The following is a 20,629-nucleotide window of genomic DNA, read 5'->3' as shown; positions in this document are numbered from 1 at the left end:
ACCCGGCAATAGCATACTTCTCGCACACCCCTCCAGAAAGTGTGGTTTGTTTTCAATGGTTGGTGAATACTTTCGTCTTCAAAAGGTTTCTGACTATCCATAACTGAGCAAACCCCTTGTTTCAGCTTCTCAATGCTTCTACTCTCAAGCAAGCCCTCTGCTTAAGTTTCAAACCCTCCCTAAGCTAGCTCCTTGCTTTTGTTATTAATCCACCTTAGCGAACCAGCATGTGTCAAGTAATGTTGAAAAGCTCACATCAACAAATTTGATTTGCGAGCAAGCGAACACTAACAGAGGTCAATAATGGTGAAACTTGCAGTAGTAACATCATGGTAGCCTTGGGAGTGAGGAGAGAATCTACAGTGATTTCTTCTTCTGCTAATCTATCGGTGCGACTTGAGAAGAATGCCTACTGAGGGAACACTTGAGAGAGAAATGAAATGTTACATTGAACCTCTTCATAAGGCCAAAATGACCTATCAGACCAAAAACTGATACAATCTTGGTGGACCTAACACAGACACACACACAAATGAAATGAAATGTTCTATTAAACGTCTTCAAAAGGCCAAAATGACCTATGAGACCAAACTCATACAATCCTTAATCCAATGTCTGGGTACAAAAATAAAATGAAGTAAAGTGAGACTAAAAAATACTAAAACCAAAAGATTAAAATCGTCAGTCTAAAATCATCATCATCGTTGTCAATACCTGAGAATGCCCGACATCGGGCGATGTCCAACAAAGTCTTGCATCGGTCGCTGAAGGGCTTCGTCAATGTCTGCCTTTGTAAATAGTCATGCTGGGCGTCTCCCATGTCGTGCTAGAATAGTCCTAATCCTCTGATGGAGACTCTGTCCATGTCGTGGTCGCCCTCGTAGACGTGGGCGTCTAGCTCTCCAAGGCTCAGTGGCTCTGTCCACTAATATACCTCTAGTATAAGAGGGCTCTGAAGTCTGTTGTGAGGCATGCTCATTTGGCTGTTGAGTCCCTCCTCTATAGAAGTCAATGATCTCCCTCTGTGAATGACTCCCACTGTCTGGTCTCCTCAAGAGACTCTCCCTGTGCCTACGCAGCTCTAGCAAAAACAACCCGAGGCATCTCTAATCTTGATATCTCATGACTCTAGCCAACGGTCCATAGTCCTCTCTGAATAGACAGTGAAAGCGGCCTCGTATCTCATAGTATACCGGGCAATGACAAGTGTGATGTAACTTTGTCTTTGGCGCCATATGACACAACTAGCATATCCTGGCCGCTGTTGGTACTCCCCTGAATCTGCCAGTCTCAATCTCTAGCTGATGCGATGATGTGCACATCTGACCAATAGCACATCGTATGCCATAGGATAAATGAGTGTCCATATAGGCCAGTATGATCACATATCCATCCTCTATTAGTTGGAGAAGATGCTCTCTATAGAAAGCCGTCTTCGTGCCCAACCCTTGTGTCGGTTGTATCCATGTGCTTTTGGTATCTAGGTGAATCACATCCTGACGTATAAGTCTAGAGACCTCTGTCCGCGTGAGAGAAAGGGAGGGTGCATCCAAGGAGTATTGGAATGGAGGCAGTCTACCCATGCTGAAGCCATGTGACTGAAACCATGATGTCATCTGCCCATACCAATGTGTTGTGTCCCCTTGTAGCGCTAGTTGTCGGGATGACTCAAGGGCTAGCCGAGCATATCTGTCTTTGGGGAGGTCCCATCTTCATGCATGAAAGAAACTGAACTAGTAAGCGCCTCAACTACAATAGGTGGGTCAGCCAGCTCAACTCGAATAATCTCATGTGGCACTGAGGCCTTAGCTCGAATCTGCCGAGAGGTCATAGAGACTAGAAGCCTCTCCATACATCTCCATCCATCACTGCTACAAAATCTGCCATGGTGGTCCACCGAGGGTCCCCAAATCTGAACCCCATAGAGCATAGCTGAAGCCACTAGAGTCTCAAAAAACCATAGCTTTGTTCGAGGTTCCTGATACTGGACCTGCAAACACATCTTCTCCAATCCTCTCAAGGCTGCATAAGCTCTCGTCAATCTAGTCTCTGTTGCTCTCCTCAATGAAAACACCAGTCCACTGAAGACTACCCCAAGATAGGTGTATGCATCTGTATACTCCACCATCTCTTGACCATATGTAAAAGTGGGTGTTGACCTCCTGACCCACTGTGGTGTGCTGTTAAACACCATAACCTTGGTTTTCTCCAGGTTAACAGACAATCCACTATCATGGGCAAATGTGTACAAAGCATCTAAATGACATTGCATCCCCTCCGGGAAGTCAGAAATCAACACAATATCATCAGCATATAACAATAATGGGATCCATGTCCCTGCCAAAAGTGCTCCTCTATCACCATCCCTCTCAATGTAGCCAGCAACCTCATCCACATACATGCCAAATAGTGTAGGGGATAGCAGGCAGCCCTGTTTCACCCCAATAGTTGAGTAAACCAAATCAGAAATCCCCTCTGGAGTGCGTACATGCCCCACTGCTCACTTGTATAGAGCCATGATCCCCCAGATCAACTCTTTGGGTACCCCCAGGTCCTGTAGTCTGCGCATCAATCTAGCTATGGGCATTGTATCGAAGGCTTTGCGGAAATCCACAAAGCAACAATAGAGCTGTCTCCCGGGTGATCTCCCCTCCTCAATAATGGCTGTGAGTGTATGAATATGATCGAGAGTAGAGAAACGTCTCCTGAAACCTGCTTGTCCTGCTGCCCGTATACCCTCTATCTGTGCCCATCTACTCAACTGCTGCTCAAGGATGGATGCGTACAGCCGTGCCACTGTGTGTCTAATCATGATGGTGCAGTAGTTCCCAAGCTCCATAGGGTCCCCTAACTTGAAAATAAGCACGATAGTGGAAAAACTCCAAGTGTGGGGTAGGCCCTCACACATGGCACGGTTGAACATCACCGCTAGAAGCTCTACAAGCAGATCTCTGGCATGTATAAAATGCTCTGCTACCAGGTCATCGTGATCATATGCTATCCTAGTCTTCATCTTGTCAATGGCTTTCTTTACCATCTCAGCGGTGAAGAAAGCACATGTGTGTGGGTATGGCTCTGGCGGATCCAGAAGAGGTGGCTGCCTCGAGACTCTGTAGAGGGATGATGCATACTAACCCCATACCTCCGTACAAGTGATGACTGGTAGGGGCGAGTGCTCACGGAAGAGTCGCCATGCCTCGCTTGAATCTTGGCTCAAAAACAATTGATGTAAATCCTGCTCTAGTGGAGCTAGAAATGTCCTCTTCTTCTGTTGTACCAAACACCGAGAAGCAATCCGTGACTGCTTGTAAGTAATGATTCCTAGAAATACTTCCCTTTGAAGTCGGGCTCTATTCACTCTATACTCCTCATCATACCAGCTATTCTACGGTATGCTCCCAGAACGTCGCTGCCCAAGCTCAATGTGTGGGTATGCCTCTACTATTGCATCATGCAGTGTCTCTATCAATATATATGTGTGAGCTCCCCTAGAGGTCTCTCTGGGTCTTCTGTGCATAGGCATTTGTAGGTACCATCTATGTAGACAGAATTAGACTCTGAGCGTCTCGGAGCCCCCCGTTCCCGTTCCGTTCCCATTCCCGTTCCGTGTAACTTTGCCTCCACCACCAGAGGAGGCGTAACCAGCTCTGCTTGGGTGATCGCATGGGGAACCCTCGAGGCCTTAGCCTTGATCATCCTCAAGATCATGGAAATAAGTGGCCTCTCCATGTCTCGCCACCAATTTGTACGTCCATGCTGACGACTATGATGATCTGTTGATGGTCCCCATATATGCACTCCACATAGCATAGCTAAGGAAACCAGAGTGTCAAAAAGCCATAGCTTGGTGCGAGGCTCCAGGAACTGAGCCTGCGAACACATCCTTTCCAAACCTCCCAAAGTTGCATATGCTCTAGTCTATCTAGAGAGAGAGAGAGAGAGAGAGAGAGAGAGAGAGAGAGAGATGAATGAAATGGTATATTAAACGTCGTCAAAAGGCCAAAATGACCTATGAGACCAAACGTTACATCCCAATAGAATCTGAGACTCTGTCTGGAAAGCTATGAAAACAGAAAATGAACACAAAATCTAAAATCTGGGTGTGTCAAAGGAAATGATAGATCTCTATGAAAAATAGTATATCTTTGATATGTAAATGATAGCAAATGATGAAGGCAGAAGGTAAGAAGTATGGTTGACGACTTTGTGATGGGTTTACCACCAACTTGTGATAGGCTTGACCACATGTTGACCGGTGATTGACTGGAAGTGCATATGAGAGTGTATGCAAGCAATGGAAATCATCTACACCAGAGGGCATCCAATAATTCCCCTTGTGATGCCCAAAGGGCATCCAAAGCATGGCTTAGGCCACCCAACCGTTTGCAAAACGGTCATGTTGACTGCCAATCAACAATCAAAAAGGTGTTCCCAACGGTTACTTGCACCTGCAAGTACAAGAGCATGAAATAGGGACGAGAGCATGGAACAATATACACGGTACGGAATGTTCCGGACCTGGTACGAGTGCAACCCTGCCGTTGAATATGGTCATCTTTGTTCTAAAAATCATGAAACGCAAGCCTTTTGACACTTTGTTGTGTTTCGGAAGCTTCCAAAAATCTCTCAAACGTTCAGAATTTGAAGAGCTGAAGAAGATAAGTTGATCCTCTCATTAAGCCATACCCATTAACACGACCAGATTTCAATTTGAGCACCTTCACAAGGACAAGGCTTTTTAGATTATCAAGGATTGACGTACACTAGTGAATAAGGAATTGGGCACGCAAGTGAAGGGTGGACAAGGGTAGAGAATTTACCTCCAGTGCTTGTTTAAAGTATTGTGCGGACCATCTCATCAAATGTGAGCTTGCGAATACTGGATGACCCTTACAGATAACTTCAGTAGAAAGTCCAATGTCTCTCAATTCCCTTTTTTGGGAGCAATGGCTATGTCCTTGTTCCAAAGAAGTAAAGGAGGAAGTTTGTGTTAGAGTTATGTTCACCTTCTGGATGTTTTTCCTCCTGCTTAGAGGCTTCTCATCATGCGTGCACTCGCTCTTGGTTGTGTCTTGGCCACCCGTCCACCTGCTGGACAGGGGTCTTATGGTTGAAGAACATCTCTCCGGCTAGAAATGCGAATGAACCTTCGTCCCACCTCTAGGCACATTTTCAACGGCCCCTATTTATGTTCACATTGGAGATGCTTTTTCTCCTTCTTAGAGGCTCTGATCACACGTGCACTAGTCCTTGGTTGTGGGTTGGCCACCCGAACACCTGCTGAACAGGGGGTCTCATGAATGAAGAACATCTTTCCGGCTATAAATGCAAATGAACCCTCGTTCCAGTTCTTAAAGCCTCTAGACACATTTTCAACGGCCCCGCTCGCCAATTTCCACATATAGTCAGAGCCTTCACGAGTCAAACTCTCTAGAGAAGATAGGTACTCGCCCATATTGCACTATCAAAGCAGGCAACTGTAGATAGAAAAGAATCAAGATTAAAAAAACTACTTGGTAGGGCATACACACCCCTACCAATAAAATGAATTTCCACAATGTCAAGGTGTCAAAAATCTGACAATCAGCATGTCCACTACAGTGACCTGAACCCAATTAACCTGTAAAAGAAAAGTGCAAGCTATACACTCTCAGACTGAAGGTTATGAGTCCTGCCATTCATATCCTTCAACAAGGGGTAGCTCCCCCTGCCCCATGTACTACATGATGTACCCTAAAAGTGCCTCAGATGGTGATTCCCTTGCACCTCCAATCCATGCTAGTCACTATATATTTTCATCATCCCCTCTTGTGTCAATAGTAATCCTCATCATATGCATCAAGATGCTGCGTTCTCTATTAGTCTCCCCTCTGATAGTTATTAAGAGAAGAAATAAATCCCAAGGTGCCCCCTTTAAAAACAAATACTTCATTGCAACTCAACAAAATCAGAGGAACTACGTAATCCTATCAGCAATAAACTAACATTAAACACAACAAAATCAACCTGCTTGTCAAACTTGCCCAAACAGTAACCCATTCATTCCTTATATACCTCTTGCTATTATAACCACGTGAAAGCTTGACCCAACAACCTAAGTGAGTAAAAGTCCTCGTTACACTGAAGTGTTTGCATAATTCAAGGCCAAAGTCACAGCAAGGTTTTGGCCCTGCAATTTATCTAATGATATTCTCTTTGAAGCTAGAATATTAGGAAATGTGAAAGGAAATATATATATCTCTGGATTGAGAAAAAAAAAATTCAAAAATTGAAAAACTTTGAGCGTCAGACAGCCATTTAAACAGTGATATCAACAGAAGATTGAGACTGAAAAAGGCGCCAGTGCTAAAAATTGACAAAGAAAAAACTTTTGCAATGATCAGAAGAAGCAACAATGTCACAGTGTGGCCCATGATTACCTGTCCACAAAGCTCTTTGGTGAAGCCATTACATAACCGTAGATGTAACTGAAGTTGTATAGAGGAACACAACTGGAAATGAAAAAAACTAAAAGAAGGTTAGGTGAGTCTATCGATTACAAACAAGTGAACATGAAACTACAAAATTTCGCACCTAAAAATCTCGTTACGTATTAGAATGACAGAATTTCAAACAAAAAGTGCAGCATAATACTAACATTAGAGCATGCAACTTAAAATGGACTAGCATCAGATTGAAGCGCTCGCTGCTGCTGTCTTCTCCCTAGCGATCGCGCCACCCCCCCTCAAACCAACCCACTGCCCTGCTGTGCACAGCCCCCCTCCCCTGTCTGCACGCCCCCTTTCCCCTGCACGCGGTGCCCCGCCCTGAGCTCTGCGCAGCCCGCCCGCCTGTCCCCCCCCTTTCTGCCCAGCACGTCCCGCGCACTGCCTGCCTGTTTTGTGCAGCACTCAGCCTGCTGCCAAAGCCCGCCCTGCCCTACGCAGGTCCCCCCCCCCCCCCCCCCACCCGCGCCTTGGCTTTTCCTCGTCTCCAATCAACCCGCCTGTTTTCCTCGCCCTTGTTGATAGGCAGCTTCGGCCCTACTTGGCTTTGCTGGGTTTGGTCTGCGGCTGTTGTTTCTTCACCGACATCGTCCGCCTCTTCTCTTCTTCAGCAGCAGACACAGAATGGCAGCTCCGGCTCCACCTCAGAGGGACTCTACAGAAGCCCCGTCGACCAACACTGCGGAGTCGACCCTTCGACTTGCTCTTTCGCCAGACGAGCAAGCGAGCTAATGGCCAAGGTGGAACAGCTTCAAGCCACCTCAGTCGTTTGCAAGATAGTTGGCACTCGGCCCAGCCGAGGCGAGGTTAGGGACCTTCTACAATCCCGAATCCTCACCGAAGTGGGCATGATCACTGATGTGCAGCTTCTCGGGAGGACATTATCAGATCGCGTTCAAGTCTCCAGAGATGGCTGCCAAAGTGGTTTCGATGACCCGCTGGGCATTTGGGCGGCTCGAGCATTCTTCCGACAGTGGCGCCATGGCTTCGACCCGGCAGGCAAATATCCCTATCTCAGTCTGTTTCCCTGGACTGAGGCGGGAATATCTTCCCTTGCTTTCCAGGATTGGCTCCATGTTCGGGGCACTCTTGGAAACCCCACGCACCTCAGCTTCAATTGTGGCCAAGGCTGCTGGATTACCCATTGTACAGGGTTCTTGTTCGGGACACACACACCCATCCCGAAGGAGTTTCTTTTGCCTCGGGTGGATGGAGGGTGGATCAATCAAAGATTGGAGTACTCGGGTCTCCCAAACCAGTGCTTCATCTATAGGCAGATAGGCCATCTTGCACGGGTTTGTCCACGCAAGAGAGCGTGCCCTGCACCACCGCCGTTGTCCGCTAGGGCAAGCCCATCCTCGAGCTCAAGGGTCCCCCCTCCAGGGGCTTCGCAGGCCGTCCGAGATCCAGATCCAGCAGAGAAAGCTTGACAGCTTGAGTAGGATTGGCACGAGGTTCGAGGCCGCCGTTGATAGCGCCAGGCTCCTCGCCCTAGTGGCCGTCCTCCAGTTCCTTGTCAGGAGTGGGTTCCTACGGGGAACCGCTTTGGGCCTCTGCAGCAGGAGACCGACACCGACTTTCCCTCTTCCTCCTCGCTTACGTAAGAGGAACCGCTTCATTCTTGCCCCCCCCCCCCCCCCCACCCCCCCTTTGCACGGGTCTGTCCTCACAAGAGGGCCAGCCCTGCTCCACCGTCGGCGGTCGCCATCCGCTAGGACGGGCCCATCCTCGAGCTCAAGGGTCCCCCCTCCAAGGGCTTCGCAGACAGTCCAAGATCCAGATCCAGCAGAGACAGCTTGCTAGCCTGAGGAGGGTTTTGCACGAGGTTCGCGGCCGCCGTTGACAGGGCCAGGCTCCTCGCCCTGGTGGCTGCCCTCCTGTTCCTTGTCAGGAGTGGGTTCCTACGGGGAACCATTTTGGGCCTCTGCAGTAGGAGAGCGACACCGACTTTCCCTCTTCCTCCTCGCTTACGTAGAGGAGCCGCCTCATTCTTGCCCCCCCCCCCCCCCCCCCCCCCCCCCCCCCCCCCCCCCCCCCCCCAGCAGTCTCCTCGCCACTCTCTCTCGCTCCCTCTCACCCACCGCCTCCTCCTGCTGCTGGGTTTGTGAGTTCTCTTGCTGCCCGCCGTTCCTTGGGCAGTACATTCGCTTCGAGTACTGGCTCGGGAGAGCCAGCCCTTCCTTCGACCTGCCCTTCTGGTTGAGACATCGGCCTTTGGGGCGGTTCCAAGAATCCTCTCCAGCTTCGACATCGGCAGACGTTGGAAACTCTTCAGCTATGATTTTAACCGCTACTTGGGCGACCCCTATGCTGATCTTGAGGCGGCCTATTTTCGAGTCCATGTTCTATTCTTGGCAGCACGTGGCACAGATGATTTGGACTCTGCAGTGGGATACTCCTTCCCACTGTGCGGTGGGGACCAACAGGACTGGACCCTGGAGTCAGCACTCGGCTGGCTTCGGACTCGCGCCATGGAGTTCTCCCACCACACAGGGGAGCTCGGGACCACAAATTTGGTTGAGACTTTGTGACCTTTTGCCAAGTTCACGGTGACCCTGCCAAATGCCACACGCTACACACATATTGGTTTATTTCTTGGCGGATGCACAGCTGCTGCCTTGTTATGTATATACTCATGACGATTCGTGGGCAGAGGATGTGGCTCAGAGGATTGCATGCGCCTGTTGGGCATGGGTTAGATACGAGTTGCAGACTCGACTATCTCGAGGTCGTTCGGATGCGGACTACTCCCCATCCAAACAGACCTCGAGGATAGCGCGTCTGGCTGCTGCAACAGCATCAATCTTCTTTCATCTCGGCCAGACCGTAGAGTTGGAAGCGTGAATCAAGATAGATCGCTTCTATGCTAGTGACCATATTTGTACCAGGGTGGCTCAGTTGGCATCTTGGCTGGGACCACCTTTTCAGATCATGCACCAGTGATCCTTATTGTGGCAGACAAACAGCGGAGTGGCAGTGTTATGCTTCGCATCCCAGATTTTGTTGGATACAGAGCTCAGGAAGCATGTTGAGATACTTTGGACTGAGAGTCAGACCATCCAGGGGGACCCTTCTATCAGAGCGGCCAGTGGCCTTAGGGAGCTTAGCCTCTTCTTCTTCCAGGAGTCTGCAGCCCGATTGGTTGCGACCAGGGGGGAGGAGAAGCGACTCCGACGGGGCATTGCATCCTTACAGCGAATGCAAGAGCGTCACCCAGATAGCCCCTAGATGGAGGGACAGTTACAACAGGCTAGGTAGGAGCTGATCACCTTAGAGGAGCGGTGTCACGATTTTGCCTTTCATAGACAGGCATCCCAATGGACACAAGTTGGGGATAGAGCCACTAGAGAGTTTTTTGAGATTGTGGTCTTGGGCACGCACACACCAATGTTAGGCAGTTGAGGAGGCCCGATGGGACAGTTGCAACTGAGCCCGAGGATATGCGTGCAGTTGCTACTTACTTCTGCCGAGAGTTTCTCTCAACTGAGGCATGTAGCGAGCAGTGTGGGCACAGATGCCTTGTCTAGTCACAGAGGAGATGCGCCAGCGGCTCGAACAGCCGCTACAGCAAGAGGAGCTGCATGAGGCCCTCATGGCACTTCCCAAGGTTAACTGCCCAAGGGAGGATGGTTTGACTCAAGCTTCTTTCTAGAGAACTGGGATATGGTTGGCTCAGATCTTTCTAGTGTTGCATACCAGCACATTCTGCACACTGGCGAGATGCTTGACAACATGAGTGAGGAATTGGTTTATCTTATTCCCAAGGAGGGTGGCTCCTTGGATGAGATCCGACAGTGGCGACCCATCATCATTCTCAACTCAACCTACAAAATCCTAGCCAAGGCTCTGAGCTTGAGAATTCAAATGCTTCTCGAGAGCTTATCCATGAGACACAGACTAGTTTTCTCAGGAGCGCAGCATCCTGGACAACATTTTCACCTTCTGGGAGGCATCAACATTAGCTCGTCTCCAAGGAGAGGATCTTATGATACTCTTTCTCAACTTTGAGAAGGTGTACGACAAAGTGGACTGGGACTTCCTTGAAGGTACTTTGCGGCGGATGGGGTTCTCAGATGCATCGATCAGGGGAGTGTCAGCTCTCTACAGACAGGCACACAGTAAGGTACTCTTGGGAAGAGGGGAGCGTTTTTTGCTTTCACGCTCGGTTCGCCAAGGCTGCTCTCTTGCCCCCTTCTTGTTTCTCTTCTATGTGAGACAATGAGCCAGTTTTGGCATCACAGGAGGTTGGTTTACGTGGACTACAACTGCCTATTAGGGGCGAGGAGCTCCTCGATCCTCAGTTTGCTGATGACTCGGTTTGTTTTTAAAATGCCAAGAGACCTACTTGCACACAAGTGTGAGCAGGCTCTTGAGGTGTTTTCTTGTGCTTCACAAGCATTGACTCAACTGGAGAAAGACAATGACTTTCTGGGTTGGTAGTGCTCCTATACCTGAGTGGTCGCCTAGCGAGGGCTTTAGGTAGATCCCTCCAGGTATACTTGTCCACTACTTGGGTTCTCAAGTTGGGTTGATCTCTCACCAGAGCAGCAGATAGCTCCCTTTCTCCTCTCCATCGGGAGGAAGCTTCTACAATGTAGCTCAACACGGCTTTCTCTTGCAGGCAGGGTGTTGAGAGAGAGAGAGAGAGAGAGAGAGAGAGAGAGAGAGAGAGAGAGAGCACAGAAATAGAACCCCAAAGTGTGTAGAATACACACATGAGATGATGTATATATAGAGGGGACCTAGGTGCCATATATAGAGAAGCCATATATTGAGTAGCTTCACATATAAGCTCAACACCCCCGCTCAAATAAGAGTCCCTAACTGTGGATGAAAAAACCCTTGGGAGATCAAGGGAAAAACCCAGAGCTCTATATACACCCACCGTTATATTATAAAAATCATTGAATGTACAAATGTTCATGAGGAGCTACATCACTCCTTTTACAATGAATATTTTATGAGGAGCTACATCACTCCTTTTACAATGAATGTTTTATGAGGAGTTACATTACTCCTATCCTATCAAATACAATAATGAATACAAAGGTTCAATAAAGAGGTGTAAAGGCTATCGATTAGCTCGTAATCAGAAGTGTCTCCGTGAATCTGTTGTGTAGCTTGTCATCAATATAGCATCATGTCTTCATAAATCTTTTATTGTCACTAAGTTTGTCTTCATGAAATCAATTCTTTGATCAATTCTACATAGATCATAAACTCAAAAAACATAGTCATGAAAATTATTAGCATCGTTAGTGAAATAATTACATTCACAATGCCATAAGAGATGGTTCGTGACGCCACTCTTTTGACGACATATATACGCACGACAACATATAAGTATGAACATAAAAGTACAAGATGTGTGATTACGTGATGCAAATGATATGTGTATATACTACATAAAATGAAATTTATCAACGTAGTGGTATCAATGAGTTCATCAAAGTATTAACAAAATATCATCATTGTATCAATAAAAATGAATAAATCATCATGGTATCAACGAAAAGCATCATAGAATAATCATTGTATCAACGAAACAACGACATGGTATCATCGAGAATAACCATGATATCAACGAAACAACATCATAATATCACTGAGAATAATCATTGTACCAACGAAACAACATCACGGTATCACAGAGAATAATCATTGTACCAACGAAACAACATCATGGTATCACCGAGAATAACCATGCTATCAACGAAACAACATCATGGTATCACAGAGAATAATCATTGTATCAACGAAACAACATCATGGTATCACCGAGAATAACCATGGTATCAACGAAACAACATCATGGTATCACTAAGAATAACCATGGAATCAACGAAATATCATCATGGTATCACCGAGAATAACCATGGTATCAACGAAATATCATCATGGTATCAACGAAAATCACCATGACCAAAGTACTAACAAAACATTATCATGGTACCATCAAAATCACTATGGTATCAACGAAAGATTATCAATAAAACGATGTAAACTATATCTCTAGAAGAATAATTATACGAGAATCAATAAACGAGTATATCATATAACAAAAGATCATGTACCAACAGTAGCTCGATAGAATTTGGACGATCATCAACGGCTCGATTGAATCGAAACAATATGTAACTGGCTTCTACACCAAAGTTATGTCAGTAACAAATATATGATTGATGAAGAGAAAATATAATTGAGAAGTTTTCAATTATGAAGAAAATCAAAAGCAAAAAGTAAAATTTGATTTTCAAACGAATTCGCAATACGAAAACGATAACCCAAAATTGGTGCAGAATTTAGAGAAAGTTTCTTCTGCAAAGTTGTACACCACATCGATTCCGATGGCTCAAGCGAATAGTTTCTGCAAAATCGTTTTCAATTAACAGAAAAATTTAATAAAAAAAACAAATACGAAAGTAGCTTTTCAAGCATGTACGCAGTCCGCAAACGATAACTCAAAATCAATGCAGAATTTGAAAAAAAAAATCTTTCTTCTGCGAAGTTGTAGACCACATCGATTCGAGTGCCTCCACGGGCTGTTTCTACAAAATCGTTCTCAATTAGGAGAAAAATCGAAAACAAAAAACAAAATCGTTCTCAATTCAGGCATGTACGCAGTCCGTCAACGATAACTCAAAATCGGTGCAGAATTTGGAAAAATTTTCTTCTGCAAAGTTTTAGACCACATCGATTCCGCTGCTTCAGAAGCGTAGTTTCCGCAAAATCATTTTCAATAAGAAGAAAAATCAAAAACAAAAAGCGAAGTTGCTTTTCAGGCATGTACTCGGTTCGTGTGTAGCAGACTTGGACACTCCAAGTCAAGAATCAACCGCGACAGCACCAAATAACCACTTCAAAACAATTCACAGATCACAATAGATTTGCATTGGCCCGACGGAGTTCCGTGCCTAGAGATATTGGCCCCAAAGACTGGCGTCCTTTTCGGTATTTCTTTTTGTATTAATCAATTCAAAGTACAAGAGAGTGGGTCGGGATTCACTCTCAGACTCTGCGTCCAGATGCTCTGAGAAGTGAGGCCCTCACCACTAATTTAAAAGTTACAAGGGATGCCCAAAAGCAGAGCACCAAAAGCTTCAAATCAAAAGCAATTGCTCTCTCTCTCTCACAGAGAGTCAAAACTTAAAAGCAAAAGCATTCTCTCTCTCTTTCTCATATTGTAGAGAAAAAGCAAAATTTGCGTCGCTCATCATTTTCCAAAAAAAAAAAAATTTAAATAACACCTCTACGATTTCCAGAAATAAGGGTTTCTGCTGTCCGCCACATCATCACTTTGTGGCATACCCCCCTCTTGAAAGCATTGTAATCGACCGCGATTACGCCTGCAAAACCGACAAAAGCCATAAACCGTCTAAGCAGACACTGACTGTTAGTACCTACGTACTAAGAACACACATCTAGCACATGTACAAAATCGACAGTCACATCACACGACATCACAGGACATCACCAGACATCACAGGACATCACATGACATTCAACATTCATTCGGATCTTAGACCATGATTTATCGGCAATATAGCTAGCAATCACATCTAAGTCCAATCGGGACCTCATCGATGTCCGATTGACTAACCCCTATTGCAACCATGTCTATTCAAGATCAATCAGACCAAAATGCTGCAGTCATTTCGTCTGTCAGTTCCTGCACTTACAAGAAGTCAAGAACAAATCAGTATCATAATCAGAAATTCCATTTCATAAAGTCATCCAGCAGAATACTATCAGCTCTCAGTATCCCTGAAGCTCAAAGAGACATCAGTGACTTTAGTATCAAAATCGAGGCATCTGTTGACAAAGGAGCGGAGTAACTCCCCTCTTGTGCATCCCACTGCACCAGATCTCCGGCCAAGCTGAATTCTGGGTTCCGTTTGGAGTAGACTATGCTAAACCAAAGCATCGAGGTAAAGTTTTACAATCCGAGGAGTATCTGCTAGGTCCTCCTCCTCCATCCACTTCGCATCAAATGCAAGAAAGTTCTTGAATTTAACCAAGAACCGCCTTCGGACTTTACCTTTCTTCGTATCCGTATGTGCCAAAATCTGTTCAAGAACAAGGATCTCCTCGTTTTCTTCCACTGCGGGTTGCTCATCAGGCTCCCCATCATCAGGCACATCACCCTTAAAAGGGTTCAAGAGACTCACATGCAATGCATTATGAATCCTCCAAGTATCTGGCAGTTTCAATCGGAAGGAGACATCATTGATCTTGTCAGTGATCTGGAAAGGTCCGTAGTATCACATACTAAGCTTTTGAAAAAGCCTCTCCTTTCCCTTTTTCTTTCGTAGGCGTGTCTTCTCAAAAGTAAGAGCACCCAATCATCCTCCTTCAATTTCAAGTCGCGACGATGGCGATCCGCTGCCTTTTTCTGTTGTTCTTGAGACTCCTGCAAAGTCTCGCGAACCTTGGCAATAGCCATATCCAAATCTCGCGAATATTCATCCGCTTCAAATATCTAATCTTCATGCTCAGGAAGGATGGAACCTTCGCAGCACTTTCAACAATCTCACATGGCGTCTTCCCCGTCGAAGAGTGTATCGTGTTATTGTAGGCAAATTCCACCAAAGGTAAGTTCTTTTTCCATTGAGTCTTCTGATCCGAGATACAAGACTTCAATAAATCTAAAATCACTTAATTGGCAATCTCAAATTGCCCGTCAGTCTGCAAGTGGAACGATGACGAGAACTGCAACTGCGTGCCAATGTTCTCCCAAATTGCCTTCCAAGACAAACTCATAAATCTGGGGTCTCTGTCGGAGACAATCGTCTCATACGTGCCATGTAATCGGAAAATCATCGTGATCATTCTGTGTTCTCGGGAGATCAAAAAATCAAATCCATTTCAATATTTTCCTAGAGGCGGGTGGGTATGGGTAAAGGCTGTAACAATCCCTGTGCCTTATGCCTGTCAAACTTGACCTTCTGGCATACCAAGCAACTGCGCACAAACTCTTCCACATCCTTTTTGAGTCTCGGCCCAAAGAAGTATCTCTACCCCCTTCATGGTGGTAGCAATGCCGCGGTGACCCGTAAAAGGTGGACAGTGGCATTCAGTCATAACCTTATCCCTCAACGGCTGTGTAACGCACAACATAGTCTTTTTCATCAAGTAGCCTTCCCGAAGGGAGTATCCAGCTACTGTCTCCCCATCCCGTATCCGTGTGAAAATATCTGCAAAATCTGTATCTGTGGCATACTGATCGACCATATCCTCGAAGCTCCTATGATGTATCGTGGAAACAGCCAGAACCAACGGTTTCCGAGACAAAGCATCTGCCACCACATTCTTCTGTCCCTGGACATGGACAATCTGGAAGTGGAACTCTGACAAGATGTTTGCCCACCGCATCTGCTTTTCCAAAAGCTGCTTCTGTGACAAGAAGTAGCGCAAACTCTGATGGTCTGTAAAGACAGTAAAATCCGCTCTGAGTAGGTAATGCCGCCACTGAGTAAGAGCATGGATAACCGCCAAAAGCTCTTTCTCATAGATCTGTGCTGTCATCTCCGGCCTAGAGAACAAACAGCTCTCGTAAGCTATGACATGGCCTTCTTGCATCAAGACCGCACCCAGACTACGACCACAAGCATCACAATATACTTCAAATGACTTCTGCAAGTCCGGCAAAGTCAAATCTGGTCTTATAGTCAATTTCTCTTTCAATGTCCGAAAGGCAATCACCTCTGTGGGTCCCCACAAAAAAGATACTCCTTTCTGTGTCAAGGTATGCAAAGGGGAAGCAACCTCTACAAACTTTCGTATGAACCGCCTGTAGTACGAACATAGTCCCAAGAAGCTTCTAACTTCATGGACATTCCTCAAATCGGGCCAATCACGGATAGCCTCTATCTTGGCCGGGTCCATTTGCACTCCTGCTGCTGACACAATGTGTCCCAAAAAGTGTATCTCTGGCAGGAAAAATTCACTTTTCTTTGCATTAATCACTAACGTGTGATCTCGTAATGCCTGAAACACTTGAAACAGATGATCTCTGTGTTTTGCCTCATTCTTGGAGAAAACAATGATGTCGTCAAAGAAAGTGCCAACAAATAGCCTGTACTCTCGAAAAATCCTATCCATCATCTGGTTAAATGTCGCAGGAGCATTGGTTAAGCCAAAAGGCATCACCAAAAACTCAAATAACCCAAAAGTCGTCCGAAAAGCTGTCTTGTAGACATCTCTCGGTGCTATCCTGATCTGATGATATCCACTCTTCAAGTCAATCCTGCTAAAGCAAGAGGATCCCTGTAACCTGTCGAGTATATCATCGATCCTAGGAATCGGAAATCTGTTCTTGATGGTGATTTGTTGAGAGCTCTATAATCGATGCACATTCTCCAAGATCCGTCTTTCTTCAAAACCAACAACACTGGAGAGCAATACGGTGAAGTACTAGGCTGGACAAGACCCTTTTCCAAGAGGTCTTTCACTAGGCTCATAATCGTTTCATTCTGTACTCAGCTCACACGGTAAGGTGGACGATTCGGTGGCGTGCTTCCAGGTATCAGATCAATGGTTTGATCTTCAGGCCCTCTGAAAAGCAATCGGCATGAGTGTGGAGAAAAATCTTGGCATTCTTTTGATCAGGTCAAAACATTTTCAAATTTTATCCAGCGTTCAGTTCTCTCCCAAAAGAATGAGTAAGAAACTGAAGTTCATCAAGTACAATCTCTAAGCCCTTCATTTATCAAAGTCGCTTTCTCGGCCCGGTAGTCAACCACGGCGTAGTTCTTGTGGTACCAAGGGATCCTGAGTAGAACGTCACTCGCGTGCCCTGAACACCCCGGTCATTGCAAACAAAGTTTGCCAATGCTTGGTGTAATGGCAAAATCCCATCCGGGTGCCAGTCGAACTACGTCCGCCTATGGCGTCAGTCTGTCGGGCGTAATTCCAAATCGAGCCGCCAATTCCAAGTGAAAAGAAGTTGGCCTTGGCTCCTTCAAAAGAGCTTCCTGATCCTTCACTTTGCCCCAAAAGCGGCAAAGTTTGTACTTTCATTCATTAGATTCGGTGCAGGTCCCACGCCATGTGGTACCAGTTCTGCTTTTCTATCTGCCTTTTCTGCCACATTCCTCGGCTGCTCTCGAACTCTCAGACCTGTCGTCGTCTTTATCATTCTGTTCTTTCTGTGCCTTATTAGGGCACTTCACGGAGATATGTCCCTGGTTCCCCGCATCCAAAGCACTTCCCCTCTCTGATGAAGCGAGCTCTCTCCTGAGGAGTAAGCTTGGGTCGTGCATCCTTCTTCTCTAAGGTGCTCTTTTTCTTTCTACTTTCATTCCCAGAAGTCCGTTCGGCTCGTTGTGTCATGGCCTTATCTGTGGGGTAGGTCAAACTGCCATAGTGAATGGCAAAGCCCCGCTTCGCATGACTCATCAACTCCTAAATAGAAGTTGACTTCTATTCCAAGCAGTGATCTCGGATCTCTGTAGGTAGACCCAAGGTAAACCGTTCAATCTGTTCTTTGAACGAGATCTTCTTGAATGAAGAGGCGGGTAGAAAAGAGCTCCAGAATCTTTCACAGTAAGTATTTAATGTATCGCTCTTGGTCATCCGAAGATGGTTCCAAGCAGCTCGTATATCTCGTTCATATTCTTGCGTCAACCAAGAAGAAATAAAAAGCTTTTCAAATTTCAGCCATTTAACTGGCGCACTCTTGTTTAAAAGAAGCGTGGACCACCAAGTACGAGCATTCCCCTTAAGGTAAGAGGTAGCTCTCCGAATCTTGGAGTGCTCTGAATAGCATCCTCCCGCGAAAGCAATATCAAACTGCTATATAAAAGACAAAGCCTTCGAAGCATTTGAATATCCTGAAAAAGTATCAAACTTGATCGAGTGGCCACCTTCCTTAAACTCTCGGACTTTCTTGCTTTTATCTTCGAGATAGTCATACTGGTTAGCTTTGTAAAATTCTTCTTGTTCGCATAAAAGTTTCCATCATCAGAAGCTGAGCTGTCTGTAGACGAGTCCTCAGTAGAACTGTCACTCACTCGGCGAGATGTAGCCTTCTTTGCCTTTTTCTTGCCCTTTCCGAAGCGTTGTTTCTTGCTTCTCTTTTTTCTTTTCCTGTCTTCTTCGCTCGAGTCTAAAGAGCTAGAAGAACTGTTAGAAGAAGAATAAGAAGAACTGGGTAGGTCTTCAAACTTGACGCGCTTCTTCAATTTCTTTGCCTTGTCAAATGTCGACCGACGACCCAAATATCCCGGGAAGTCAGTGCCTTTCTTCTGCTTTTTGCTGTGCTTTTTGCCGTTCTTTTGCGCGTCAAAAAGCTGAGCAATCCGTGCATCAACCACGTTCTCCAGTTCCTTCTCCATATATTTTCTTGGAGGCAAAAGGTTTCTTGAGAGCGGGTTTCGGGAGTGGTGTTGTGGTTCTTTGCCACTCCATCTATACCTCTTCCAAAGAGGTCTGGTTCATATATTTTGCCATCTTCGGGTCCTTGGCAAAATTGAGCATCATCTTTGTTGCATCGCCAATCAATTGACGACGCTCCATCTCTCTTTGCTCCGCCTGAGTAGGCCGAGGCGGGCCATACTCTTTGTCTGAATCTTCGTTGTGATCCCAACCCGCATCTCCAGATGCAGAGGGAGTCGACTGATCATTGCCTGAAGCCATAGGTGCCGCGGAAAAAAAATTCGGGGATCGGATTTCCCGTAGAAGAGAAATCGGCCGTGCGCTGATACCACTGTAACAAACTTGGACACTCCAAGTCAAGAATCAACCGCGACAGCACCAAATAACCACTTTAAAACAATTCACAGATCACAATAGATTTGCACTGGCCCGGCGGAGTTCCGTGCCTAGAGATATTGGCCCCAAAGATTGCCGCCCCTTTTGGTATTTCTTTTTGTATTAATCAATTCAAAGTACAAGAGAGTGGGTCGGGATTCACTCTCAGACTCTGAGTCCAGATACTCTGAGAAGTGAGGCCCTCACCACTAATTTAAAGGTTACAAGGGATGCCCAAAAGCAGAGCTCCAAAAGCTTCAAATCAAAAGCAATTGCTCTCTCTCTCTCACAGAGAGTCAAAACTTGAAAGCAAAAGCATTCTCTCTCTCTTTCTCATATTGTAGAGAAAAAGCAAAATTTGCGTCGCTCATCATTTTCCCAAAAAAAATAATAATAATAATAACACCTCCGCGATTTCCGGAAATTAGGGTTTCTGGCAGAAATTAGGGTTTCTGTTGTCCGCCACGTCATCACTTTGTGACACCATGAACGATAACTCAAAATCGGTGCAGAATTTGAAAAAACTTTCTTCTGCAAAGTTATAGACCACATCGATTCCTGTGCCTCTTGCGGGTAGTCTCTACAAAATTGTTTTCAATCAGTAGAAAAATCAAAAACAAAAACGTCCTGCTTTGATACCATGTTGAGAGAGAGAGAGAGCACAGAAATAGAACCCCAAAGTGTGTAGAATACACACATGAGATGATGTATATATAGAGGGGACCTAGGTGCCATATATAGAGAAGCCATATATTGAGTAGCTTCACATATAAGCTCAACACATGGTTGTAGTGGTCAACCAGGTGTTGTTGGATACGATGTGGTACATCACGTCTTGCTAGATTTTTTCGAGTTCTTCATCAGCCAGCTGGAGCGGCTGATCAAGAATTTCTTGTGGATAGGAGAGGACATGCAGACAGCTCGGGCCAAGGTCTCTTGACAGGACATCACTATACCATGCTCTCAGGGAGGATTGGGGATCATAGACCCAGCACGACAGAGTAGAGCCCTCGTTGGGATGCTGGTGGTCAAAGGTCTTCGTCCAGGGACAGAGCCTTGCAAGGAGTTGTTGCTACATAGGATTCAGGCCCGAGTCCCACAGACACGCGCCCATGGAGGCCTTCCACATGCTCGATTTTCACAGAGATCTGCAAAATAGGCCTGGGCACGAGGTGGAAGGATCGTTTTGTATTGAGCCTGCTTCGGTCTTCGGAGCAGTTGCGAGGGGGCCTTGAGCAGCACCAACCCACTCGACAACCACTTGTGTGGAACCCCTTGGTCAGTACACAGCAGGTCCAACCCACACTTTTGGTGACTAGCTACAATTCTCAATTCTGACCAAGGAGCTATAGGGCATGCAACTGCGGGGCATAAGTGGAGCGCAGAGCATGTGT

General features: G+C 46.1%; 1 protein-coding gene across 3 annotated transcripts in view; it reads right to left on the bottom strand.

Moving 5' to 3' along the window:
- LOC147457066 (Core-2/I-branching beta-1,6-N-acetylglucosaminyltransferase family protein) overlaps nt 1–20,629 on the bottom strand; it is an 82,147-nt gene that overhangs the window by 16,679 nt on the left and 44,839 nt on the right. For all 3 annotated transcript variants that reach the window (XM_086512089.1, XM_086512090.1, XM_086512091.1), the window contains one exon: nt 6,420–6,491. In XM_086512089.1, coding sequence (XP_086368215.1) covers nt 6,420–6,491 — 72 coding nt within the window. The remainder of the gene's footprint in view (nt 1–6,419; nt 6,492–20,629) is intronic.

Source organism: Adiantum capillus-veneris, chromosome 5 (genome assembly GCF_014529385.1).
Source record: "Adiantum capillus-veneris isolate H3 chromosome 5, ASM1452938v2, whole genome shotgun sequence".
NCBI lineage: Eukaryota > Viridiplantae > Streptophyta > Polypodiopsida > Polypodiales > Pteridaceae > Adiantum > Adiantum capillus-veneris.
Note: the sequence above shows the minus strand (reverse complement) of the source record. Positions and strands in the feature narration are given on the sequence as shown.